The sequence below is a fragment of the Equus caballus genome, chromosome 8 (assembly GCF_041296265.1).
Source record: "Equus caballus isolate H_3958 breed thoroughbred chromosome 8, TB-T2T, whole genome shotgun sequence".
Classification (NCBI taxonomy): domain Eukaryota; kingdom Metazoa; phylum Chordata; class Mammalia; order Perissodactyla; family Equidae; genus Equus; species Equus caballus.
Window position 1 is genome coordinate 4,250,876 of NC_091691.1, and position 27,575 is coordinate 4,278,450.

The 27,575-nt window shown below is 43.7% G+C and overlaps 1 protein-coding gene across 1 annotated transcript in view; it reads left to right on the forward strand.

The window, feature by feature from the left end:
• The window catches only part of PI4KA (phosphatidylinositol 4-kinase alpha), a 146,525-nt gene that overhangs the window by 44,752 nt on the left and 74,198 nt on the right, over window positions 1-27,575 (forward strand). The window contains exons 3-17 of the mRNA XM_023646776.2: window positions 3,325-3,418; window positions 6,000-6,088; window positions 8,065-8,137; window positions 8,762-9,021; window positions 9,558-9,624; window positions 12,949-13,097; window positions 14,767-14,832; window positions 17,364-17,460; window positions 19,060-19,251; window positions 19,778-19,878; window positions 20,518-20,647; window positions 22,700-22,832; window positions 23,875-23,970; window positions 24,349-24,532; window positions 25,186-25,289. Of these exons, the coding sequence (XP_023502544.2) occupies window positions 3,325-3,418; window positions 6,000-6,088; window positions 8,065-8,137; window positions 8,762-9,021; window positions 9,558-9,624; window positions 12,949-13,097; window positions 14,767-14,832; window positions 17,364-17,460; window positions 19,060-19,251; window positions 19,778-19,878; window positions 20,518-20,647; window positions 22,700-22,832; window positions 23,875-23,970; window positions 24,349-24,532; window positions 25,186-25,289 (1,835 nt within the window). The remainder of the gene's footprint in view (window positions 1-3,324; window positions 3,419-5,999; window positions 6,089-8,064; window positions 8,138-8,761; window positions 9,022-9,557; window positions 9,625-12,948; window positions 13,098-14,766; window positions 14,833-17,363; window positions 17,461-19,059; window positions 19,252-19,777; window positions 19,879-20,517; window positions 20,648-22,699; window positions 22,833-23,874; window positions 23,971-24,348; window positions 24,533-25,185; window positions 25,290-27,575) is intronic.

A 27,575-nucleotide genomic window follows, 5' to 3' on the forward strand; every position in this document is an offset into this window, starting at 1 on the left:
TTGATTTTCAATCTCAGGTAAAACGCTTGTTAATCAGACTCAGAGTAACTGGTTTTTTTTCCCTTCCAAAAGGACAGTATTCTTTGAGATAATTTTGGTATAATACTATCTTTTTCAAACTGTGATAGATATAAATTAAGTTTTAGAGTACATTGTTAATGTGCCTTTTAAAGGTGATTTTAAAACCAGTATTGCAAAGCTCCAGCAGAAAACGGCATGGCCATTGTGTTTTCAGTATTTACCAAGGCTAAATGAAACAAATAATTGATCACTGGATGTAGAACCTTTTATTTATCTACCTGTTTATTTTTATCATTACTGAGAGTCAGGTTATTTATTTATTTATTTTGAGGAAGCTGAGCCCTCAGCTAACATCTGCCGCCAATCCTCCTCTTTTGCTGAGGAAGACAGGCCCTGAGCTAACATCTGTGCCCATCTTCCTCCACTTTGTATGTCGGTTGCTGCCGCAGCATGGCTTGACAAGTGGTGCGTAGGTTCGCACCCAGGATCCGAACCAACGAACCCTGGGTCAATGAAGCCGAACGTGCAAACTTAACCACTGCACCACCGGGCTGGCCCTGAGAGTCAGTTTTTTAATTTTAAGTTTAATCATGTTATGTTAAGAAAATAAAGGGGCTGGCCCTGTGGTCTAGTGGTTAAGTTTGGCATGTTCCACTTTGGTGGCCCAGGTTTGCAGGTTTGGATCCCAGGCGTGGACCTACACCACTCGTCAGCCATGCTGTGATGGCAATCCACATGTAAAGTGGAGGAAGATTGGCACAGATGTTAGCTCAGGGCTAATCTTCCTCAGCAAAAATAAATAAATAAAAAGAAAATAAAGATATTTGATATTTGAATTTTTGCTTATCTAAAAAAGTTAACTTGCATGTCCTGAAAATTTTACTTCACTAAGGATTTATTTAATTTTTTTTGGTGGAGAAGATTGACCCTGAACTAACACCTATTGCAAATCTTCCTCTTTTTGCTTGAGAAAGAATGGCCCTGAGCTAACATCTCTGCACATCTTACTGTATTTTTTTTTTTTGTATGTGGGTTGCTGCCACAGCATGTCTTGATGAGTGGTGTAGGTCTACACCCGGATCCAAACCTGCGAACCTGGGCCGCTGAAGCAGCGTGCGCTGAACTTAACCACTGTGCCGCTGGGCCAGCCACAAGGATTAATATTTTTGACAGAGTATTTATACCTTTGAAAAAAACAAAGTATTTTAATTTTAGAGCAATATTTTAAAAATTAAGTAGACTATCTGACCAAGGCCACATGCAAGACCAAGATTAGATGCATAAGCTACAGTTTAATTCTTCTTCCTATTTATTTATAAATGTCAAAAGGAAGAAAATCGTTTTCTATTTGCCAAGTCTAATTTAAATTTAAATATAAAATAAAGGGAAGAAAAGAATTTAAAAAAAAATCTGTATGAGAAACTACCTCTGTTCAAATGTGTATTCCTTGAAAATACCTTTGGCAAACACATTACTTGATTGGTTTACCTGTAAGTCCCTAATACTTGTATTAGTCATACTTTTGAAGGTGGCAAGGAAGAGACAAGTACAAATTACCTTTCATGCATTCAGGTTCCAGATAAGGATTGGCGGGACTTGGGGTGGCAGCTGACATCCTGTGAGCCATACAATCTGCCTGTGCTTCCAGGGAAGCCCATCAGCCTTATGGATACCAAGAGAAGGGTCCATCATGTTTCGCCAGCCCTCTGGGCCTTTGGGACCAGCTGTCTCTTGGTCCACCTGGAGTTTATGTTCCTTGTCTCCATCCAGGGTGGGCTGTGGCGTTGGTCTCCTTCATGTCCAGCGGTGGGCTGCTCTGGCAGCAGCTGTGGCCAGAGCAGCAGGGCTAATTTACTCACCACACGTTACAAAAGCTCTAACAGTGCATATGGGGAAGAGCACAGGGGCCACTTTCTCTGCAGGGAGCTGTGCAGCACAGGCCCTTCTGAGTTTTGTGCCTATTAGGATCCTGGAGAGGTGTCATAGCCAACTCCTTTTTATCCTTTAGAGGAAGAATTGTTTTGTTTTCACTAAAGAAAGTTCTGTATTTGTTTTGGTTATCTATTGTGGCATAACAAACTACCTTGAAACTTAGTGACTTAATACAATGTATTTTTTTTCCCTCACAATTCTGCAATTTAGACAGGGCTCAAAGAGTCGCTGTCTCTGCTCCATTCAGCATCACTTGGGGTGGCTTGAAGTCTGGGGCCTGGATCACCTGAAGGCTTGTTCACACACATGTCTGGGGGTTCATCCTGGCTGCTGAGTGGGACCTTAGTTTGGGCCCTTAGCCAGGGCACTTCTATGTGCATGTCCATTCCATGGGACCTGAGCTTTGTCACTTTGTTACAACATGGTACCTGGGTTCCTAGGGCAAGTGTCCTGATAAAGAGCCAGGTGGAAGTGGCACTGCTCTCTCTAATGTAGCCTGGGAAGTCAGTCTCCTTCATACGGCTTTCTGTATTCCCTAGACGCAAGTCGCTGAGGCAACCCATTTTCCAGGGAAGGTGATTTTGACTCCATCTTTCAGTGGAAGGAATGTCACAGGATTTGCAGACATATTTTCAAAACCACCACATGTTTTTTGGTGTTTCAGGACATCAAATAGTGTCCCCCTTCTTTAGAGCACATTCATCTAATCTTTCCCTGGAGCAGCTATAAATAGCAAAACAACCAAAAGAGCCAATGATGGAAGGTTATGGAGTTATATGTTAATTGGCTAGTTTGGAAACTAGAAGAAAGTAATTTTTTCCTTGACTAATGTTGGCTGTAAAGTCTAATGCTCAGTTTGAGAGAAGCAAAAAGAAACATGAAGCAGAAAGTTAAAAAAAGAGATGAAAGGAGGATAACGGCTGTGAACAACAGAAGCATCACCCAGTGTAGAAACTTGTGGCTGTGAGCTTCTCCCCAGTCCAGAGAACCTGAGACTGGGGCCCAGTGAAGGGTTTGGGGCTCTCTGAACACCTCTCAGTGAAGGCAGTTTTGAGTGTGTGTGCACAAACATACTTTGTTCTGAAGAGGCCCTCCCAGGGGCCTGGCCCCCAGGGGAGGGCAGAGCCAGTCTGGACATTCAACAACAGAAGAACAGGTTTTAGCCTTTCCATTAGGCACCTGTGGTCCAGGCTGATGGGACAGCTTCCAGACGCTGCCGGTGGGGCAGCGATGTGGAAACAGGAAGGGCACGACGCCACGTGAATGTCCCTCTGAGATGATTAGGATGTGAATATGCTTTGCTTTGGGCTTTAATCTATACTAAAAAGCTACCAGTCATGTCTTTTATTAAATGTAATCTTTTTTTTTTAGCACAAAGATTCTGTGGTTCCTTACCTTCTTCGACTTCTTAAAGGTCTTCCGAAAGTGTATTGGGTAGAAGAAAGCACAGCTCGGAAAGGCAGAGGTAATTTTGTATAATGTTTTCCCTGAGTGCAAGGAAAAATGTGTATGTCCACTCTCTGTAAGGATCCAGTGTTTGTACTAACACATCAGTTAGGATGCTTCTAGCTGCTTCCACTCCTGGCTGTGCAACAACTGCCTGCCTGCAGCAGCGTGAACTGCACTCACACGCTGTAGTCCAGAGCCACGGGGGAGGAAGGGGTGGGCAGGGCTGAGCAAGCTGGCTTTCCTTGCCCTCTCAGAGTGAGCAGGAGCTTCGAGACCTTCAGGAACCTTTTCTCGTGTCTCATTGGCCAGAACTGGGTCACCTGCCTGTCCCCAAACCAGTCTCTATTATCAACTTAGACAAATAGGCTCGCTCCTGGAGTGAGATTGGTTCTCCAGATTGCATTGCTGCAGCTGAAAAAGGAGGAATGAGATGGATGTTCAGAGCACCACCAGGATGTTCACTATAAATACTTCTATTACTTTGTTGCTATTGCTAAATTCAGTTAAACTTTGCTCCTTTAGAAATGGAATAAATTTTTGTGAAACTTAGAATTCTTAAATTCTTAGAAATTTCTTTTTCAGTTGTATTTTATTTTGATCTCTCTTTAAGGCCAAAGGGAAAGTTAGATAATCTTGTCCCCTCTTCCCCTCCACTGCCCTCCCCTCCCTTCCTCCCTCCTTGCCTTCTTCCTTGCCTCCCTCCTGAAATAAACACATAGGTCCATTATATGCCAAGCATTGTGCTAAACACTTAAAACGCTGATGTTCCTCTATACTGCTTTCCCAAGACTTCAAAATCAGCTTGTAAGACCTCCAACATTTTAGATTTCATGACCCACAAGACTGAAGTTTCCTTGTAATCTCTCTCTCTTGGGCCTGAGGCCCACCTTTGGATATAGTGGGGGTTGGTGGCTGTAAAGAAGGCCCATCTCCTTTTCGTTGGTGCATGGCCCTAATTTGTTAGGTGGGCCCAGTCTGCTAAAGATGGGTTTTGCTGTTCTCATAAACATCCACTTTGTTCTGTATTTCTCTTGACCTTTGGGTTTTCATCATTTCTGATGACCTGCTGTGCCTAAAACTGATGTGTATCCAGGAATTTAAGGGACTACAAATTAAATAGAGAGTGCTGCTAAAAAGTCAAACATCTGTGTCCACCATCGTTATCTAATTTGGGGAGAAGTCAAATACCAGTAGATGTTGATTCTATTTTTTTTCTATTTCAAAAGAAATATCACTTCTATATACATGGACTCATATTAAAATGGAAGTTTTAGCATTATTTGAACATTGTTAGAGATATACAAATTTCCAGTTATTGGGTAACATTTCACACTTTTTTTTTTTTTGAGGAAGATTGGCCCTAAGATAACATCTCTTGCCAATCTTCCTACTTTTACTTGAGGAAGATTGTCACTGAGCCAACATCTGTGCCAGTCTTCCTCTGTTTTATGTGGGATACTGCCATAGTGTGGCTTGACAGGCGGTGCTATGCCCACACCCGGATCTAAACCTTGAACCTCGGGCCACCAAAGTGTAGTGCATGCACCTAACCACTACACCACCGGGCCGGCCCCTCATTCTTCTATTTTTTATTAAGGCATTTTACTTATGCTTTCAAACTCTAGAGCACTGATTCTTAAAGTGCCGTCCCTGGACCAGCAGCATCAGCATCACCTGGGAACTTGTGAGAAATGCAGATGCTCAGTCCCCACAACAGAGCTGCTGCATTAGAAACTTGGGCTGGGAGCCGGCGTCCACGTTCTCACAAGCCCTCGGTGATCCTGATGCTCACTCAAGTTTGAGAAGCACCTGGAGCTGTATCTTAGAACAGCAAGTGCAGAAGTGGACATGTAACTGTCTTCTGCCACGTGCTATTCATATGTCCCTAAAACAGCAGCTAGCTCTATGTCCTTGATTAAATATTCAGTATTCAAAACTGATTAAATATTTATTAGCGAGTGGACCTACACGGCAGTGGTTCTAACATTTTGCCAGTGTGCTCCATACAAGTGCTGGGGAGCTTTTGGTCTTTCAGGTATAGCATTCTCTCCCCAACCTTGAGGCCCTACTCCTGAGAACCTCCCTTCTAGGAGGCTCCGTAGGGGAGGGGCTTAAAACCTGTGGGGAACAGAGCAAATTCTGGATGCTTTTATTAGGATTTCCTCCATTTGTCAAAGCAGAAAAGAAAACGTAAACACTTAATTCAGCTTAAAGTAGTAGTAATTGATATTTGACAATTAGTGTCTATAAATCATCTCTCATACTTTGTCAAGATTAATTTCTTTTATGTAGGTCTGGAATAAAAAATGGAATCTGTCATGTTGAGAGACTGTATAATCTCAGACTATAAATTGGCTTAGGAAACTTTTAAGTTTATTGAACCAAAACATTTTATTATTTTATTGCTGAGTATTTCTCAGCAAACATGTTGGGCCCATGTCTCTTCTTTTGAGACTCATCTCGACGAGGGCAGCCACCACTGTAAACTGGTCTCTTGGCAGGCCTGTGAGAGAGGGACCATACAGAATTGGGTGGCGAAGAGGTGTGGCTCAGTGTCTCATTTGTGATGATTTGATTTGTGTCTTTATGCCTCGCAGGTGCCCTCCCAGTTGCGGAGAGCTTCAGCTTCTGCTTGGTAACTTTGCTGTCTGATGTGGCTTATAGAGACCCTTCACTTAGGGATGAGGTAAGCATGTGGCGAATTGGTGTGCATTTCTGTTAGTTCAAAAAGAGTCCCAAAGCAATGACAAGAGTTAAAAAAAAAAAATGAAGTGATTGGATTGTTTGTTGATTTATTTCGTACTATTAATAACACACCTAAGAAATGTTTAATACTTGCTTACAGTTCTTTAAGGTTATCCATTGATCCCTTGAGTCTTATCTCATTCAGTTTTCCCAATTGCCCTGAGAGATAGGCAGCAAAAGACAGAGACGGCTCATTTTTCTGACTCTATCTTGGGAATTAAAATTGTTCTTAGAAGAGAATTTTCTAGGTAGTTGGAACTATACTTTTAAGTGCCCAGATTTTTTGAGTTTTAGTTTATTTTGTTGGAACTGTTACTTAAATGTGTGTGAATACTTCTTTTTAAACGAAAAATAAAATCATAATTTAACATTTTTGTTAATCAGATTTATTATTTTGAAAATCAGTTTTTATATGCTCCTAGCCTGAGGTCCTGCCAGGGAGTTCCTGGTTGCTCACCTACATGCTAAATTTTCCCATCTAGCTATGCTTTTGAGTTCTTGTATCTATTTTTTAATGTTTTAAACCTCTTTCCTTGATATCAAACTGTTAAGTCTGTTGTCAATATTTCTTCATTACATTCTTCTCCATCCTTCTTAGTTTAGGTTCTTTATTTATTTGTAGGTTGGCTAAAGAGATAGCTGGATCAGTTAGCATCGCATATTAATATTTAAAAAGTTAACAGGCTATAAGTTAAGGGCTTTTCTATAAAGAACATAAAAATAGGTCAATACCGAAAGTGATGACATAACTTTAATATATGAAAAGGAGAAAGTACTGCTTTTCATGTCTTCATAGATTATTCAGCATCATTTAACATTAGCAAAATGTAAGAAATTTGACTTGATTGTGAACAAATCATCACAGACTAACTTCATTCTTTGCCGCGGTTTTCTAAGACTGGTAGTGAAGGAAATGAGACAGATACAGTCTAGTTGATCATCAAGGCTTTGGACAAACACCTCTCCTGATATCCTGGATCAGTAATATGGGCTGAGCGCCAAAACAGTTCCGAGAGTTTGCAGAACTGTCTGAAGGACCACCCCAAAGGGTGACCCATGAGGTGCTAGCCCAGCAGGAGCCTCTGGTAGCCTGCCCACTACCACTGAAGCACAACAAGCCAGGGCCGTGAATGAAGATCCGGAAAGCAGGTTAATCTCATTGTAGACAACACGAAGCTGGGAATCAAAGACCAACACCATGAACTAAAGCTAATACCGTGAGCTTTTGTAGGGATCTACAATAGGGAAAAAACACCAGCTACATAAGTAGAGGTGGCATAGCTTAGGGGGCAGTGTGTGAAAAAGACTTGTGTTTTATTTATCTGTAAGCTCACTGAACCAGCAGTGTGAAGTGGCTACCAAAAACCTAACGTTATGTACATAGAAGTCCAGAATCTGTGGTGAGTTTGGTGATTCTCAGGGTGGGTCCCAGCATCCCTGGAATATTGATGTATTTTGTCCTGAGCACCACAGTTAGGACAGTTTTGGACACACTGGACTACAGGAAAATCAGAAGCAGGCCGTCAGCTTTGTAAAGGGCTTGTAATCATGAGAAACAGATGAAAGGAACTGGGGTATTTAGCCATGAAAAGGGCTTTGGGGACCTATCGCCCGTTTCTAGAATATGAAGGAAGTGGTGAGCCAAGGGCTGGTGGGTACAAGCCCCAGGAGGAGAACACTTTCCCAGAGTTAGGTGGAACTCTGGACCAACCCAGAGAGGGAGGGTTTCTGTCCCTGGAAGTTCAGTCGATTGACCCCTCGGCAGAGCTGACCCCTCAGCAGAGCTGTCATGGCAGGGAGTTACATATTAGATCTGAGGTTGGACAAGAGAATGTCTAAAGCTTCTTTTAATTCTCAATTTTGTGATATGTATCTGATTTTGTTTATGAGTTTGTTCTGTTTCCTTGGCTATTACAGATTTTAGAGGCACTTTTGCAGGTTTTACATGTCCTCTTGGGAATGTGTCAGGCCTTGGAGATTCAAGAAAAAGGTATGATTATAGATCCAATGCTTTTTTAAAAAATGGTTTTGTGATTATTCTTCCCCTTGCTTTTCCTCAGTCTTCTTTCTACCTATGTACCTGATGGGTGAAAACCTTCCTATATTAGGTTGCCTTTGTGGCATGTTAGCTAATAGGCCACATAGGGGTCATGAGTACAGCTCTGCTATCTGAAAATGCTGGATGACCTTGGATAAGTCCCTTCACATTTCTGGGCCTAAGTTTCTTCACTTATAACGTGTCTGACTTCCAAAGGTCATTTTTCCTCTAGTGCAGGGCTACTGATATGATCTTAGGAGGAATAAATATGTTGTTTAAGTATAGAAGAGGTACTTCATGACATGACTTAGCTGTACAGTTGATTTGGATGTGTCATAAATAGATCAAGACCTCCCAGAGAGAGCAGCTGTAGGTGACAGAGACAGTCTGAAGTTGTTGTTAATGAAAGATTGAAAATGTCATCGGTCAGCCCTTGGGGTTGACCCTATTGCTGTGGCTTATTCTGACCCTTCAGATTTGTTAGTGGGTGAGTTGTGAGATGTGAGCCAGGTTGTACAGTATGATTCTGTCACAGGTAATTTTCTGGTATTGTAACATTCTCACTTTGTCTTCTAGAATACCTTTGCAAATATGCGATCCCATGCCTAATAGGAATCTCACGAGCCTTTGGACGTTACAGCAACACAGAAGAGTCTCTCCTCTCGAAACTCTTTCCCAAAGTGCCCCCTCATTCCCTCCGAGTCCCAGAGGAGCTTGAAGGTGTTCGAAGGCGTTCCTTCAATGACTTCCGCTCCATCCTTCCCAGCAATTTGCTGACTGTATGTCAGGAGGGCACCCTGAAGAGGAAGACCAGCAGTGTGTCCAGCATCTCTCAGGTGGGACTGCACTCCTGGGAAAAGAGCAGAGGAGAGAGACCTTGTTAAGTGCTCATGCAAAGAAAATCCCACTTGTGTGTAGTTTGAGGAAACTTATGAAACGTAAGAGGTTCTCACTAGAATTCTCTTTAATACGAAGGCTTGCTTTGTCCTTTTGAAGATTTATAAGTGATTTCATCTAGTCATGAAGTGTTTGTTTCATGGTGATTGGGTGCCAAGCTCCATTCTCAGTGGGAGACAGTTGATGCCCTTAAGAAATATATAGTTAACTCATGGAGAAAAGGTAGACTCAAAACACTAAACATAATTCAGCTCAGTGATCAAGTATAAAATATGCAGCTGGACATGAAGAATTTTGTGATATGGTGTCTGGTAGAGAAGACTGTAGCTACAGCAGACTTCAGGGAGAGTAGGTGAGCCTTGAACCAGGATTTGAAGTACAAGCATTGAGCTGGCAGAGAGAATCTTGTTTAAGATGAATCTGACTGAGGTTTGACTGGCCTTTTCTGATTTGTAAGTGTGGTTGTGTGTTTCAGGTCAGCCCTGAACGTGGGATGCCCCCTCCCAGCTCCCCTGGAGGATCTGCCTTTCACTGCTTTGAAGGTGGGCCACAACTTTCTGCCAAGAATATGGACCTGGGACTTGGATCCCAGGTTCACGGTAACTTCTTGTGATTAGGGATGCTGATACTAACGCTCGGCTGTCATGCATCTAGAGTGTCAAGCTTTTACAAAGCATTTAGTTTCTGTTTTCATTTAAACTTCTTAAAATTTAATTATAAAATATTTCAAACATAGAAATGCAGAAAATAATATATAGACCCCCATGTGCCTGCTATCAGAATTTTAGTACTTCAACCTATGAAAGCACTGGTTTTTAGGTGGAAGTACCAATAGTGGGTCCTTCTGTTTCTTTCTTTTTTTTTTAAGGGTGTTAACTATGTAGATAATATTAAAGAATCTAGCAATGACACTATGAGTACTACTTTTTATAGAGCTTTGTTGTTACAAAGCACTTTCACGTAATTTTCTGAATTTGATTCACATAATTTTCTGGCACCGTGCAGTGCCAGACGTACATTAAAATTGCCTTCACTTAACTTTCAGGGAAGTTAAGACTTGGCTTGAGTAATAAGAATGGGGAAACTAGGGACCAGCCTGGTGGCGCAGTGATTAAGTGCGCACGTTCTGCTTCAGTGGCCCGGGGTTTGTGGGTTCGGATCCCAGGTGTGGATATGGCACTGCTTGGCAAGCCATGCTGTGGTAGGCATCCCACATATAAAGTGGAGGAAGATGGGCATGGATGTTAGCTCAGGGCCAGTCTTCCTCAGCAAAAAAAAAAAAAAAAAAAGAGGAGGCTTGGCAGCAGATGTTAGTTCAGGGCTAATCTTCCTCAAAAAAAGAGAATGGGGAAACTAGAATTCTATACCTCGTAATGCCATCAATTCCATTTTTGGATGATACTAATTGCTAAAAGAGCGTTTCTCAAGCGTATCTTGAAAGATATCAGGGGAATTAAAAAAACGTAAAGAGGAGAGTATCTAAGCTCAAATAAATGTGGGTAACTTTGCATACGGTATCGCTTGGCCCTGTGGGAATATAACAAATGTTGCATTCTGTGTATGTGTTACAACATAAAGGCCGAGTTCACCCACCCAAAATCACCTCCCAGAGAGAACCACTTGTGGACCATGATCCTCCAGGCTTTGAACAATCCCTTTGCCGCTTGCCTGCCCACCTTCCAGGCATTGGAGAATTGCCATGATTTGCCCTCAAAGGCTTCTTTCCCTGGTAAACTGCTCTTCATCCTCTCTCTGTGCTCGGGAGCCCCTCTCCATCGTGGCTGCTCTCCTTTAAGCACTTCCAGTGAGTGCCAACGATTGGGGTGCTCCCAGGTGTGGGCTCACTGTGTGAGCTTCATTCAGCAGATACAGGCTGAGCGCCTTTCTCCTACAAGAGTGAGCTGGACAGACGATTTTCCTGCTTTCCAAAGTGCACCTCGTTGTCCAGGAGATAGGCAGGAATCACACTGCTCCTTCCCTTTCGGCTTGCATGCCTGCCCTTTCACTCTGACTTTTCTCACAGTTGGTCTTCCCTTCTCTTTCCAGTCCCTCTTTCACCGTGCTATAAGAAGATTTTTTTCTTAAGAATTAGTTACAAGCACAAGTCTGGTCACTTCACTTTCTTCTTAAAAACTTTCAGTGCATAAAAACCCCCATGCGTAAATCCCAAATCTTAGCTCCTGGGTTCCTGCAGTTTCCGCCTGTTGCCTCATCTATGCTGACCACACACTGGCTCAGCTGCACAGGACTTCATTCTTCTTTCCTGGTATCCGTCTGGGAGATGCCCTCTGATCCTTAACTTCTTACCTTCTCTTATTATGATTATTATTGTTTTTAAAATAAACTTGTATATACTTATGTGTACAACATGATTTGATATACATATACATTAATGAAATGATTACTGTAGTCAAGCTATTAACATTTCTGTCTCCTCCCATAGTTACCATTTTTTTCTTTTTTTGTGTATGTGGTGAGAGCACCTAAAATCTACTCTTTTAGCAAATTTCCAGTATTCAATACAGTATTATTAGCCATGGTTGTCATGCTGTTCGTTAGATCTCTAGACTTAGTCATCCTACGTAAGTGCAAGTTCTGTGCCCTTTGACCAACATTTCCCCATTACCCCACGTCCTCACCCCTGCTAACCACCACTCAACTCTGCTCCTATGTATTCTACTTTTCTAGATTCTACATGTAAGTGAGATCATGTAGTTTTTTCTTTCTGTGACTGGCTTATTTCGCTTAGCATAAAGTCTTCCAGGAATATTATTCAGCCTTAGAAAAGGAGATCCTACCATTTGCAACAACGTGGATGAACCTGGAAGACATTATGCTAAGTGAAATCAACTAGTCACACATGTATATAATGGGGTATATATATAATATGTGTGTGTATAGTATTATACATATTCACACACATTTTATGTATGTATTTTTTCCATATACATTTTATACACAGACACACACATGCACACCTCCTTACCTTCTTCCCCACCTACTGCCTTTAAACTGGCTTTGTTCTCTCCCTCCCTCTTTGCTCATTCATTTCCTCTTTCAGTGGTCATTTGTTATGGCCTCTAGCATCTCACCTCCTCTCAGTGTTATTGCCCATCTCCTCTGTTGCGAGTTGCTGAGTTATTCACTTGGGACCCATCCCTCTTTAGTCAGGTCAGCAGTGTGTCACCAGCATCATAGAACTATTCACTAGCTTTGACACAATCAGGATACACTCAACTCTCTACTTTTTCTGTGCCCCAGTGCTTGAGAAAGTCATAAAATTTGATTCTTTATAAGTTTATTTGGTTCCTTGTAGATTGGTATTGTCTGTCACTATTTAATATGAAAATATTACCAACTTATTTTCCAATCATAGTCTTCTATTGTAGTTTTCTAATGGATGTTCAGACAGTTATGTCCTTTGGGGTTCACATTTATTAGTAAGTCTTAGATGACTGACTTTATTTTTGTTCTGATTTTGAAATTTCTAATAGTTTACAATTTTGTTCTAATATTGGTGGTAAAATATCTTTGGGGCCCTGTGAACTTCAAACTTTCACATCTCTCAACTTTTAAAAAGATATAATTCTTTTGTTATTGTTGTTCTCACATGTTAAATTACACTGTCTTGGTTGAAAATATTAGGACATGATTATATCTAAGCCTTTGAGCTGAAACACCCAAGTGAGAGGTGTCCCTCGCCAAGGATTTGCAATCTGACCTTTAGTTCTTAATTAAAAAACAAAGGATTGGAGTATTAACAAAAGCAACATCTATGCCTTCGTTGGTTATTGAGGGAATCAGCTTGAGGAATTATCCTGGTCCTGTGTTACCATGACTGACTTTCTGGTTTTCTTCCCCGTTAGTCTCCTACTTACCTGACGGGAGTGCCCTGGAGCCTGATTACTACTTCTCCACCATCAGTTCCAGTTTCTCAGTTTCTCCTCTTTTCAATGGCATCACCTATAAGGAGTTCAACATTCCACTGGAAATGCTTCGAGAACTCTTAAACTTGGTGAGCAGAGCATTGATGGATAAACAGATCATGAGGATATCAATCAATAAAATTGCTAGTGGTGAAAATCTGTATTTTTTAAAAGAAAAACTAGGAGTTTTTCAGTATTTCAAAGTACAACTTAGTAGTCATAAATTTTCAGATTACAGACGAAAGGACAGTAACATTTGTAGAGTCATTATCTAATACTTTCTCTGCCGCAACCATGTAGGGGAGGCACCCATGCTCCCCCATTTTAGAGGTAACGAAATCAGTGTCAAATATATCAAAGATCCATAGGCCAAGGGCGGGATCAGGGCTCAGCCCAGGAAATCTGTTACACCTAACTCCCTCTCAGGGGCTACTCTATTTGGATCAATACAAAACCTAACTGTTTCGTATTTGGGAACTTTTGGATAACCTGTGAGATGACATCAGAGAAGACATTGGTGCCATTGTCTGAGTCCTGAAATGGAAGAGTCTTTGATCGAGGAACTCTGAAGTTGTTATAATTGAGCTGGGATGCTTCAGGACAGATTCAAGTGGGTAGGGGAGAAGACATCATCAGGGAGAGACTCTAAAGATCAGACTTTCTGTTTTGGAAAGAATGAGAGAGAACGTGAAGGACACCTCTGAAAGTGTGAAGCACGTGCTGGAGAGAGCAGCTGTCTTCCTCTGTGTGGCATATGAATAGAAATCACTCAAAGAGAATGGCTGTAGGCTGAAGATGGAAGAAGACATTAAAGCATAGGTGGTAATTAATGAGGATAGAGCCATAATGAACTACTAAATAGCTTAGGATGTTTTTAAAGTTGCAGTCAAGAAGGAAAACTCTCCCTAAATGGCTCTTCACTGTCAGTGTCCCAGACAGAACGGTGGCCTGGGTGGCCCCTGGCCTTCTCAGATGGCTCTTCCTAGTATCATGTCAGAAATCCCAATTGAAGGCTGAATGTTTCAGATTCTTCGTAGGGGGAATTATTTTTTCCATTATATTTTAACTTTTCAAGGTTAGGTTTTCTTCTAGGCAGTTTTCCATTTCTTCTAGCATGTTGTTTATCATTATCTATAAGTTTTTAAAATAACCTTCCTAAAGTACTATAATGGGGGGCAGGCAGTTTTATCAGGTGGTTCTGCAGTTGACAGAACAGTTCATTCCTGTACTAAATGCTAGTATAAACAAGGGGTGGAAATGATCACTTCTGTTAGAAATTTAAATGTATGCTACAGTTTGAGTACCTGGGCAGCTTCGGAAGAGCTGGTGTACCAGGCCCGGGGCGGGAGGAAAGAGTCATCAGTGCCCGAGGACTGGCTGTGAAGGTGTCCTTGACGTGTGGGAGGGGGTTTGGGTGAAGTATCAGTGATGCCTCGAGTCTGAATGCTTTCACATCCTGAAAATGGAAATCTCATGTCAGCAAACTTGAGGGAGTTGGTTCCTTTTCTGTTTTTATGTCATTCCAGTCTAGGGTAAGAAAATTTCCAAACAATGGCAGAATTAGGACATTTTGTGTGTGTAATTTGATATGAAGCCATAGTGTGTGTATGGTTGGCCTATTATTTCCATCACATTTTTCGCCACCTGAGAGCTTGTTGTGCATCCATCAACATGATTCGTCCTTTAGTAGAAGGAGCTGGCATTCCTGTCTCTCACTGTGTTTGTCAGGGTCCTCATGAGGTCTTGTTTCCCTGATAGGTGAAGAAGATCGTTGAGGAGCCTGTTCTCAAATCCTTGGATGCAGTTGTAGCCAGCGTGATAGAGGTACATCCCTTCTGAGGGCATCTCGGTGAGATCAGCCTGTAATGAACATCTGCGTGGAGAGAGCAGGGAGAACTTGTGTGGGGGCTGGAGTAAAAGGGTTTGGCAGTGAATTTTGAGCTGAACTTCCGTAGTCCCAATAATGACAACACACTTGCCACCAGACAGCTTGCCCTGTGCTGGGCTTTTTAAAATATGCCACTTCACGGTGCCTCTGAGCCACGGTCATTATCTCCCTTTCACAGGTGGAAGATAGAGGTTTGGGGATCTAACTAACACGCCGGCATCACACAGTCACGGTGGGAGTTGGATTCCAGCCTGGGTCCTCTGACTCTGAACCCCTTGCTCTTTTGTCTCCCTTGCTCCTTTGTGCCTCCAAAGCCACTTCTTCAGGCTTGGTACACACCCCTCATATTTTCTAGGCATGTACAGGCCCTGGATTTTAAATGTGAGGAGTGTATACCTAGGGAACTTTTGTATTTAACGTGTTTGGAACCAAGGCCTACAGCATTATTTATAATAATAATAATAACATAATGATTTTATTTATAAAATCTTTAAACACTGGTGCTGGGAGGTCCAAAATCTCAGGGAACATTTGGGTCAGTCTCCTTTTGAATGTTAGGATCCAGAGAGATTGCCATTTGCCAGGTTGATTATTGCCATGGCTGTGTGCTGGACCCAGATTCCTTGTTAAGCCTGGTGTTCTTTCTCTTGCCCGATTATGTGAGACAGCGCCTAGTACCACGGGGGTTCATTTATGAAATCGAGAGGGAACCACCAGGTACTGTCCTGTGCTGCAGAGTGTCTTTTCCTGCCCTTCCCTTGCTCCCAGCTAGCTGTCTGCAGATGTTAGGTGTGTGTGCCAGGCGTGGTGTGCTCTGGGTTGGTTCTTGGTGTTGCACAGTTCCTGTAACTCTCCAGGCTGCAGTCTTCCTGCCTTGTCTTCAACCTTTGCAGGTTTTTGTCCTGCCTATTGGCCTGAGCTTTAACTCTCTCACTGTGCTTACGGTCTCAGAGGGCTCCTAGTTTCCTTTGCCAGTGTGTAGTCATGTGTGACCCAGGGCAGACCAGGAGGACCAGGGCTGGGAGCTGAGTTGGACAGTCAGAACAGCTGGCCATTTGTTGGCCCTGCACCTGGTCTGTAATGAAGAGTGTCAGTCTGGGTCCTAAGGGAAAAGTTGAGGCTCAGTGGGGATCCCCTTTAGGGCTTGTCTTACTGGTGGAAGGGGAAGGTGGGAATATGGGAATTTGGGACCCTTCTCCCCCATTGAACCAGAGCAGTTTCTGTTTTGTAATTTGGACTTTAATATAAATATCCACTTGAAGAAATGATTTTGAGGCTAAAAAAAAAAGAACTTAAAACCATGCTCTAGAGTTACTGAAATATAATAATCATCATCAGTAATCACTAGCAATTATTGCATGCTTATTATGTGCCAGACACTGTGATAGGACTTGACTTACTCTCTCCTTAAATCCCATAGCAGTCCCCCATTCACAGATGGGGAAACTGAGGCTTACAGGGTTAAGGAACATTAGTTACATAGCTAGTGAGTGATGGAGCCAGGTGTCTTATCTGGCTCCTCCACTCCCTGCTTGCAGTGACTTCTTCCTGGTTCAGGAGTCAGACCCCTTTGCTGCTTTAACTTCAGCAAGTCTGGTCTCTTCATCTCTGCCCCACAAAGATGTTGTGAGGACTGTGTGAGGTGATGTCTCTAAAGCAGTTAGTTAGCACAGGGCCCCTTGATGGCACTTTGTTAACTATAGCTCATATTATCACTGCCCACTTGAAAACTGGCGTCACTCTCATGTCCTCCACGGAATTCTTGCTTCCTCCACCAGCCTCGCACCACGGCCCCTTCCCACCCCACCTTACAGATTTGCTTCTTCATCATCCTTATCCCCTTCACCTGAGTTTGCAGATCACTTTAACATGTGTCAAGAATTATAATAAATTGTGCCTTTCCATTCTACTAAACTGGGAATGTATAGAAGTTAAGAACTGCATCTTATTCAACTCATTAGACTTTGTGTGAATTTTCTTCCCCAGAAGAAAGATAGATTAGATTACTAGAGAATAATTTAAAATGAATTTTAATTGCAAAATATAAACTGAATCTGAAGGTGCCCTGCCTGTGGTGTCTATTGCTTGAGTGGTAGAGTTTAATCTCCTGGTCTGATGGCCCCTGGGCTGTCTGTCTCCTCCATTTCCTGTGTCCCCCTTTGTTCAAAGATTGCCAAAGATGATGAGCTTTCAGCAAGGGGGGTGGTCCTTCCTTCAGGCGCGTAGATGGCTGCTCCCCACAGGCATCTCTGGACAGCATAAGCATCTGGTTTCCCTACTGGATGCCTAAGAAGGTGAAGAGAGTAATTAAAATGTTCCAAGTGGTGAATCACGATAGACGGTTCTTCCACTTTTAATGCTAAGTTGCGAATGTAATAATAACTCACCTAGGCCTCAGCATGAAAGACGAAGGGAGGTCCAGAGGAGAGTTTCCATGCTGTGGTCACATGCCTCTGTTCCCCTGCAGGCCAACCCCAGCGCTGATCTCTACTACAGCACGTTCAGTGACCCTCTCTACGTGGCCATGTTCAAGATGCTGCGTGACACTCTGTACTACATGAAAGGTGAGGACTGTTTGTACAAGAGTGTGAGTGCCGTGAAACTGGGTCCCGGGCTACTGCCCCAGGTATGCACTTCCCTTCTGCTAGGGCCTCTTAAAAACACACATGAGTAACAGGTCATGTTACTGAAATTTTGGGAAAAAAGCAAATAAGAAAAAAATCTGTCCATGATCCTATGCCCCTAGTACCATCAATAATGGCTTCTTTAGTGGGTGTCTTTCTGACATGGATGTGTTGTATTGTCGTCGTCATGAATATAGTTTAACGTGTCTCTTTTAGACATTTTAAAAAGTTTAAAAAAAAAAGAAAATGAGGCACTCATAATCTTATAAGTCAGAGAAAATAATAGTGTAGCATGCACACATACACACACAAATTTAGCATTCCCTTCCAATCTGTCTTTATCCCATTTTAAAAACATTTTTTCTACCTCTTCCCTTATGATATTGAAAGTTCTTCATAAATGCAAGTTTTGATGGCCATGTTATATTGTCATATAGATGTACCATAATCTAGTCAGCCATTTTCCTGATACGATTCCAAGGGCTCCTGGGAAGCTGAGTCTGGTCGGGACCACAGAAAGGAGGGTTGAGTTCATTAAGGAGGCTGTGAAGGACTGCCCTGCTTGGCCTGACCCCAGGAACCCGTGAAGCCTCCCTCCCCACCTGTGCTGTGTGTTACTGATCTCAGCTGGTCTGATTTGTGACCATCACAGTGATTCTCCTGAACTTTCTAGGCCCCAACGATGAGAGTTTAAAAAGGCTGCGAACTCTGGACACTCTTGTTTTGTTTTGTTTTTCTTTTGAGGAAGATAAGCCCTGAGCTAACATCTGCCATGAATCTTCCTCTTTTTGCTGAGGAAGACTGGCCCTGAGCTAACATCCGTGCCCATCTTCCTCCACTTTATATGTGGGATGCCTGCCACAGCATGGCTTGCCAGTGGTGCCATGTCTGCACCCGGGATCCGAACTGGCGAACCCTGGGCCGCCGAAGCGGAACGTGCAAACTTAATCGCTATGCCACTGGGCTGGCCCCAAACTCTGGGCACTCTGAAGACCCAGCCTGTATCCAAGGAATTCTCTTCTTCAGGTTACAACCAGTTTTTGCCCTTACTTGAGAGCTGACAGCCTTTTAAAAAAAATCACTGTATATGTGTACAATTATTATGCTGTACACTTTAAACTTATACAGTGATGTGTGTCAGTTATATCTCAAAACTGAAAAAAAGAAATATATAATAAATATATATACACTGAAGTATTTCTCGTTGTTAATTGGGCCAGTTCCAGTGATGATGCCTCCCAATTTGTGTTTCATATATTAAGGTTTTAGTATATTGACTGTTTAAAACAAAGTATGGCTTGCACTTCCCTGGGAAATGATCATGTCCTTTGATTGCCACGTGGCACATGTACAGAGGACAGCTATGCACAACCTGTCCAAGCTCTTCCCAGCAGGCATCCTTGGAATCGGAGTAGCCAGCAGCAAAGTGCTCTTCTTTGGTTTTTGTTAGAGAGGGAAAGACCACACACATTCAGAGCCACTGCCTGAATTTTGGTGCAGTTTTGTCTCCAGCTGTGATGCCCACTTTCTTTCCCACAGACCTTCCAACCTCCTTTGTGAAGGAGATCCACGATTTTGTGCTGGAGCAGTTTAACATGAGCCAGGGGGAGCTTCAGAAGATTCTACACGATGCAGACCGGATCCACAACGAGCTGAGCCCTCTCAAGCTGCGCTGCCAGGCAAATGCCGCCTGTGTGGACCTCATGGTGTGGGCCGTAAAGGACGAGCAGGGTGAGCATCAGCTCTTGCCATGCTCTGGATGTCTAGTGTCCAGTTCTGCAGTTGGTGAAACCAGACCTGGGAGGATGGTGATGGCCAAGGCCACAGGGCCTGTGTGTTCTCTCCACTACTTCCTGCTGGTTCTTTAGGCTTTTACATGGAGAAGCGGGAGCTCAGTGCTGGAGGAAATGGTGCTTGTTTAGTGTGAACAGCAGAATGTGAAGCATGTAGCAGACTTGTGGGTGGCTGCCGTGTGCGGAATACTGTGGGGTCAAAGGGGCTCAGGGCCAGCAGAGAGTAGAGAGTAGTCTCAGGCGATACAGGAAGGTGTTTTCACAACTGCAGAAAAGGAGCAGAGGTGAGGTTTCGGTCAAGGACTTTTGCCTCCGAACGCTTTCTGGTGTAACCTCTCAGTATTAATAAACCCTGCAAAAAGTGTGTCTCTGGGGTTTAAATTGTATGATTAATTGGTGAATGAGTATTTTGTGAATATTGGCCTTTGCTAATCCTTCGTACCCTCCTCTGATTTTAAATTTAGGTGCAGAAAATCTTTGCATCAAGCTCTCTGAGAAGCTGCAGTCCAAGACGTCCAGCAAAGTCATCATTGCTCATTTGCCCTTGCTTATCTGCTGTCTGCAGGTCAGTCTCACAGACATTGGAGAGGCTTAGAGCTCATCAACAGGGCCTTCTTGTCATGTCATTCAGGCTATGGTTGGCACCAGCAGCAGAGTCTGAGCTCTTGTCTTTAGAAACTGGAACTAGAGCCTGCTGTGGACACGGTTCACCAGTGAGTGGGGGCTGCTGCCTACAGCGTGCTGGGACTTCTGCGATGGGGTCTAGGTGCAACTGGGTCCTCCTTTGTGAAGAGGCTGCCCTGTTTCTCCCGGACCATTCCCAAGGCCGCAGGTGGAGGGCTGTGAAAGTGATCTGGAGGGCCGCATGAGAGGACCTCTCCTGACATCTGCAGTGCCAGCTCTGCCCTGCTGAGACTCTTTCCTTGTCACAGACCCCAGTGACTCCACATCTGCCGTTGTTTAAAAATCATGTTTTGTACCCTTTTTCCTCTAATTTGCTTCCAAAAGAAATAGACACACTTTAACAGTCTATCTCCCCATAGATGAAAGAGAGTTAAGACCAGCCCCCTTTCCTGTCTCTTTGCCCCATGGCCAAGTGGCACTGGGAGCTTTGACCTTGGAAGTTTTCCATCCAACTTGAATATCTGAAGGGTTGAGCATCTCCCTGCTCGGGCCTGCTGAGTGGGTCAATGGTGTGTTGCAGGGTCTGGGCCGTCTGTGTGAGAGATTTCCGGTGGTGGTGCACTCGGTGACACCGTCTCTGCGGGACTTCCTGGTCGTCCCATCCCCCGTGCTGGTGAAGCTGTATAAGTGCCACAGTCAGTACCACACAGGTAACAGGGATGGCTGTACCTGAGGCCCTATCTCCAGCCCCTGGATCCCAGGTGCCCTTGAGGCTCCAAGAAAAGGACCATGTGACTTTGTGTGCAAGCCCAGCATGGTTTTGTGACTGAGAGGTTGTGACTAGGCTGTGCACTCTGCCCTATCCTTGGGTTCATTCCTCCTCCACACCTTTTCTCCTGTCATTCCCTCCATGACCCCTCGGGGCTCTAGGCCCTTCTTTCGTCTGCTTTCCTCTGTCATGTACGGCTACCACCACTGAAGGTCCCTCTCTAGTGCTGCTTTCTTTTTGGCCCCTTTTCTCACTGAGGTAGTCTGAGTCCTTTGTGTCCCAGACACTGAGCCAGAAGCTCTCCATGTGAGATCTCATCTAGTCCCCCTGCCCTACAAGTGTATTATTGTTTCTATAGACAAGGACACGGGCTCGGAGCAAATCTGGTGACCTGTAACCACTAACATTAATGAAACACCTGCTCGTGCTCAGGCTCTAGTGTAGTAGCGCTCATCCTACCCATAGGCTGTGAAGATGAGCATTTTTATCCTCTCCCTTTAGATGAAGAAACCCAAACTCCGAGTAGTTGAAAGACTTCCCTGGGCTCCAGACCGAGGAGGGGCCCTTCTGGCTCTCAGGCGCCTGTTCTCACACTCGCCCCCAACCCTCAACCCCCTTTATGCACCTTAGCTAGACAGCCCTTGGGGACAGGACCGTGCCTCACTCCTCAGGGCTGGGTGCCTGAGGATGCTCATCGGGACTTTTGAACCATTTTTTTTTTTAGTTAAGATTATGATAGTTAACAACCTTGTGAAATTACAGTTGTACATTATTGTTAGTCATGTTGTAGGTGCACCACTTAACCCTTTGTGACATCCCCCCACCCCCCCCTTCCCCCTGGTAACCACTGATCAGTTCTCTTTGTCTATGTGTTAACTACCACCTATGAGTGGAGTCACACAGAGTTCGTCTTTCTCTGTCTGGCTTATTTCGCTGAACATAATAGCCTCAAGGGCCATCCATGTTGTTGTGAATGGGATGAGTTTGTCCTTTTTTATGGCTGAGTAGTATTCCATTGTATATATATACCATATCTTCTTTATCCAATCATCAGTTGCTGGGCACTTAAGTTGGTTCCACGTCTTGTCTATTGTGAATAATGCTGTGATGAACATAGGGGTGCATAGGACTTTTGGAATTGCTGATTTCAGGTTCTTAGGGTAGATACCCAGTAGTGGGATAGCTGGGTCATAAGATATTTCTATTTTTAGTTTTTTGAGGAATCTCCATACTGTTTTCCATAGTGGCTGCACCAGTTTGCATTCCCACCAACAGTGTATGAGGGTTCCTTTTTCTCCACAGCCTCTCCAAAATTTGTCACTCTTGGTTTTGGATATTTTTGCCATTCTAGCAGGTGTAAGGTGATATCTTAGTGTAGTTTTGATTTGCATTTCCCTGGTGATTAGGGATGATGAGCATCTTTACATGTGTCTATTGGCCATCCGTATGTCTTCTTTGGAGAAATGTCTGTTCATGTCCCCTGCCCATTTTTTGAGCGGGTTGTTTGATTTTTTGTTCTTGAGCTGTGTGACTTCTTTATATATTACGGAGATTAACCCTTTGTCGGATAAATAACTTGTAAATATTTTTTCCCAATTAGTGGGCTGTTTTTTTGTTTCAATCCTGTTTTCCCTTGCCTTGAAGAAGCTCTTTAGTCTGATGAAGTCCCATTTGTTTATTCTTTCTATTGTTTCCCTCGTCTGAGGGGTTATGGTGTCCGAAAAGATTCTTTTTTTGAACCATTTTTTAAGGAATTGCTATTTTACATATTTATCACTTTGTGACCTAAATGTTCTTCCCTTTGATTTAAACATGTTTGTTTCACCCTTTCTGTTCTCAGATACTTCTATTTGAAATGTTTGGTCAAATCTTTTTAGAGTGGTTGTTTTTATAAGCTAAAAATGATTAGCATATTATTTTGGTTTAGGATTAGAAAGAAGGGGATGGAAAGAGATAGCCTTAACCAGATACATATTTGCATTTTTACATTCAGTTGCTGGCAATGATATAAAAATCAGTGTAACCAATGAGCATTCCGAGCCAACCCTAAATGTCATGTCGGGAAAGAAGAGCCAGCCCTCCATGTACGAGCAGCTCCGGGACATTGCCATCGACAACATCTGCAGGTGGGAGGCCAGGCCAGAGGGGCATGTGACATGAGAAGGAAGGAAGTGGTGTTTCAGAGAAAATAAATTCTTACAAAATAAGAAACGTTTCTGATTTTTTAAAGCTTGTTTCTGATTATTCTAAACCTATACTTGATCTAAAAAGAGGATTTTTTATGTTTTTTTTCAAAATAGAGCATTCTGCCTTTCTTTTCCTGATCGTAAGCATAATAAAAAATAGAGAAAATTTGTAATGTATAGAGAAGTAGAAAGAAAAGAATTATCCATTGGCCCATCATGCAGAGTAACAACATGTTGTCCTGTTTTCTTTATCTTATTTTTCTGTGTAATTTTTAATATAAATGAGGGGTTTTATATGATCAAGTGTCCCTTGCTGCCCAGGCTCCTGCTCTGTGCCTCCTACTCTCCAAATTTGGGATCCAAATACATTCTGATTTATGTGAAATGTCTCTCTCTCTCTCTGAATTCTGGCTCCTCGCTCTCAGAAGCTAAGTCGAGACAGTAATGTGGCCCCTCTCTGTCAGACTCATGCTATTCTCTGACTCTGTGGCCCAGGAGCCAAATAGATGCAGAGAGCAAGAGACACCTGATAAGATTTGATGTTCTTTAGGGGCTTTTTAAATTTCCCCTTTTCTCTAGAGCATAAACATTTCTCTGTATATAATTCTGATGTTCCCTCACCCATCTTGGGACCATCTGTCTTTTGAATCAGTTACTGTGGCTTTTGTTAAGGAATAGTACAGGAAATTTTAAATTGGAATTAGGGTGAATATGACATTCTGAAGGAAACTGTTTTGGCCAAAATAATGAAGTTATTGTTTTCAACTAAGATATTTATCGAGTGGGCAAAATCTTCAGTAATTCTTTGAATTCATTGTATGTAATGACTTTCATTCACATTTCTGGGGAAAAAATGTTCAGAGCAGTTCTTTAAACTCTCTAAACCCAAGAAAGGAAAAAAAAAAAACCAGAACAAGAAAATGTAGAACGCTCATCTGGTTGTTTTGATGCCTAATGCCATGTGGGTTTCCTTGCTGTTCAGATGCCTAAAAGCTGGCTTGACAGTGGATGCAGTGATCGTGGAGGCCTTCCTGGCCAGCCTCTCCAACCGGCTCTACATCTCCCAGGAGAGTGACAAGTACGTCCCATCCCTGAGGGGTAGTCACTTCTCTGCAGCTCATGGAGGGCACCTGGCCTTGTGCATGTCTATGCTTCTTTCTTGCACAGTGTGGTGTTGTGCATTGGGTTTGTCCCACGGCTTAAGGTGAAAGCTACCTTAGAACGTCTATCCTGGACCACTGTTTGGGAGTAGAGGAAGATCTCTGTCTTCCCACTTAGTGCTGGGGACTTTGTGTCTCTGCTGGTGATGAAGGATCCCAGGCAGTTACTTTCAGATGAATGGTTCATCTGAAAGACTGTGACAACATTGAGGTCCAGGTCCTAGCTTCTGGCTTTTATTTCACTGCTCCATGCCAGAGGACTGTTCTCAGTGTGCTTTTGTTCTTGCTGCCCATAGGGATGCTCACTTGATTCCCGACCACACCATCCGAGCCTTGGGACACATTGCAGTGGCCCTGAGGGACACCCCGAAGGTCATGGAACCAATTCTGCAGATCCTACAACAGAAATTCTGCCAGCCCCCCTCCCCCCTCGATGTGCTCATCATCGACCAGCTGGGCTGCCTGGTTATCACTGGAAATGTAAGGAAGGCCCCCGCCATGAAACCCACTCATCCCTTGCAAGCCTCATTAAACGCCTTTGTCTAACTGGAATGTACAAGTACAGATTATATTTACCATGCTAATGAGTTAAATGCTTGTAACTGTCTTAACACTGAAAAGTGAGATGTTTTTCAAATAAAAAAGAATAGTGTAATTGTTCTGTGAGTGCTGGGGAAAAAAGTTTAGACTAATTTCTTGCTGATGTTAATAACATATAATAGGATTTAAATCAAAGCTATTTCCCTTTTCACTTTTTTTTGTGAGGAAGATTGCCCTGAACTAACATCTGTGCCTGTCTTCCTCTGTTTTGTATATGGGATGCTGCCGCAGCATGGCTTGACAAGCAGTGCTAGGTCTGCGCCTGGGATCTGAACCTGAAAACCCTGGGCTACCAGAGCAGAACACGCGAATTTAACCACTACACCACTGGGCTGGCCTCCCTTTTCACTTTTAATTTGAGGTTTGCTTAAAGCTTTAGGAAAGGATGCCCTTGAAGGTCTTTCAGATCCTGTGGTCTGTGATTCCAGGAGCTTTCCCTCTGAATGACGATAGAGGGGTCTTGTCTGTATTCCAAAGAGGGGCTTTCATGGAGGAGGTGTGGCATGTTAATGGTGTCCCTCACTTTCTTCTAGCAATACATTTATCAGGAAGTGTGGAACCTCTTCCAGCAGATCAGCGTGAAGGCCAGCTCTGTCGTGTACTCGGCAACTAAAGATTACAAGGACCATGGCTATAGGTAATTCTTCAGACCTCATTGTCACTGTGGATCATGACAGTATTTAACTCTCTTTGCAAATGTGAGATTTGGGGACTAGTCTTTTAAATAAACTTTTCTTTTTACAAAAGCACTATATGCTGCAAATCAATGCACACACAAGGCGGGAAATGAAAAGCCCATATGCCTGCCACCTGGAGCTGAGCATCCCAGTGCTCATTACCCCAGACCCTCCCCAACTCCAGACAGGCTCAAAGTGCCCACCTGGGTGACCTGCTTTTTTATGTAGCAACACACGAGTCATGCCATAAATACTTCTCTGCATGTCCCTTTAATGGCTTCGTAGTGTCCCATCGTGGAGCAGCACCGTGATTTACCTAACTGGTCCCTTGCACGGACATTAGATATTTTCCAGTTTTTCTACTGGCAAGCGCTGCATTGAACAACCTAATAGCTACATATCTGTGAGCATCTCTGATGCTCTCATCAGAATCGATTTAGAGAGGTGGGATTAGAGGGTCAAAGGAGATGGGGGTTTTATATTCTCGAATGTTGATATTTGTGTCGAGTGTGGCCGCTTTTCCCTGGCAAACTGAAATATGCTTCCTTGTCTATTCTTTGCCCTTACTGGTGCTTTGAGGGCAGGGACATGTTTTTCCATGTTTGGAGGGTCTCTCAAGAGCTTGTCAGATCAAGGGAAGAGAGGGAAAGGGGAAATGAGGTCAGGAGGATCTCAGAGGGCTGGGGCAGGGAGGAAGAGATGTTGCCACTTTGTTGGTATTTCTTTCTTTTTATTTTTTTTGAGGAAGATTAGCCCTGAGCTAACTGCTGCCAATCCTCCTCTTTTCACTGAGGAAGGCTGGCCCTGAGCTAACATCCGGGCGTATCTTCCTCCACTTTATATGTGGGACGCCTACCACAGCATGGCTTGCCAAGCTATGCCATGTCCGCACCCGGGATCCAAACCGGCGAACCCTGGGCTGCCGAAGCGGAACATGCAAACTTAACCGCTGCGCCACTGGGCCCACCCCTTTTTGGTATTTCTGTTCTCCCCTCCTGACCATTACATCCAGGCCTCACTCTGAGATTCTCTCTGAGTCACTTTAGTGGGCAGAAGTGTGGCTGTGTGACCTCAGAAAACACTCACCCTCTCTGTGCCTCACTTTCCTCATTTGTCAAATGAACGCCTGTCTCCAGTTGCTGGGTAAATGAGGTTATATATGTGAAAGCTCTCTGTAAATTCAAGCTCTTGGCATTGTGTTATTTCTTGGCCTTCTCACTGCCACCACTGGGAGCCCAGGCTACTAGAAGAGCCTGAGGACTGGGTTGGGGAGGCAGCCAGCTCACCTCCCCCTTTGTCCCATCGGTCCTGGTCTCTGCAGTGAAACTCATAAAGCATGTCTTTCTGGTTCCTGCTCCGAAAGTGACTCCTGCCATTTTCCCTCTGACCCTCGCATCTGCCTTGCCGCTCTTGGCCCCTGCTGTGTGCAGTACTTACAGTTCTCTTTGCTTGTAGTTCTTCAACTCCTCACTCCAATGTCCTCTTCTTCCGTAAAGCCTTTTCTGATATTGCCACCAAAAGTGACTTGTCCTCTTCCTCACCACTGGAAGTGTTCACTGCCATTCTTTTGCCCTTACCTCCCAGGAATTCACCTTTCTGTGAAGGGGGTGCTTTTTGTCACAGCTGCCGTTTATTCTGTGCTTTCTGGGGCCCAGACAGTATGCTCAGTGCTTCATTTAGAGTATTTGATTTCTCCTACACCCTTTAAGGAGGGAATGATTGTCTTTGTTTTACTCAGGAAGAAACTGAGGCTCAAAGACTTGAGCTACTCACCTGGGGTCACACAGTACGGAAGCAGCAGGATCTGGGTGACACCAGTACCCACAGAAGCCGGAACAGCCTTGTTAGTTCTCACTTTCTGGCTGAGGAGGCAGTGTCAGCTTTGTATCTGGGGTTTATGTGGGGCTGGCACAATCCCGAGGCAGGTTGTCCCAGGACCACTGAGCGCTTCCTGAGTGTCTGATGCGAGCTAATACTAACATCAGCCCTAGGGTGGAGGAAGAAGCTGATTATCCTCCAAGAGTGGTTGTAACAATGAATTAAGACTATCTGTAATTAGAGGGGAAAAGCATGGTCCAGCCAGGAAATGACTGGGAGAGAGTACTTCCATTTTTACCTATGTAGTATGCCCTTGACACTCAGAGGGAAGTGTCCTGAGACGTTCACAAATCCCCAACATGCAGATTCCTGGAACCTAAAGAGTTTCCCAGAAGCCCTTAATTCATTTCAGGAGAGAGGTCACAGTC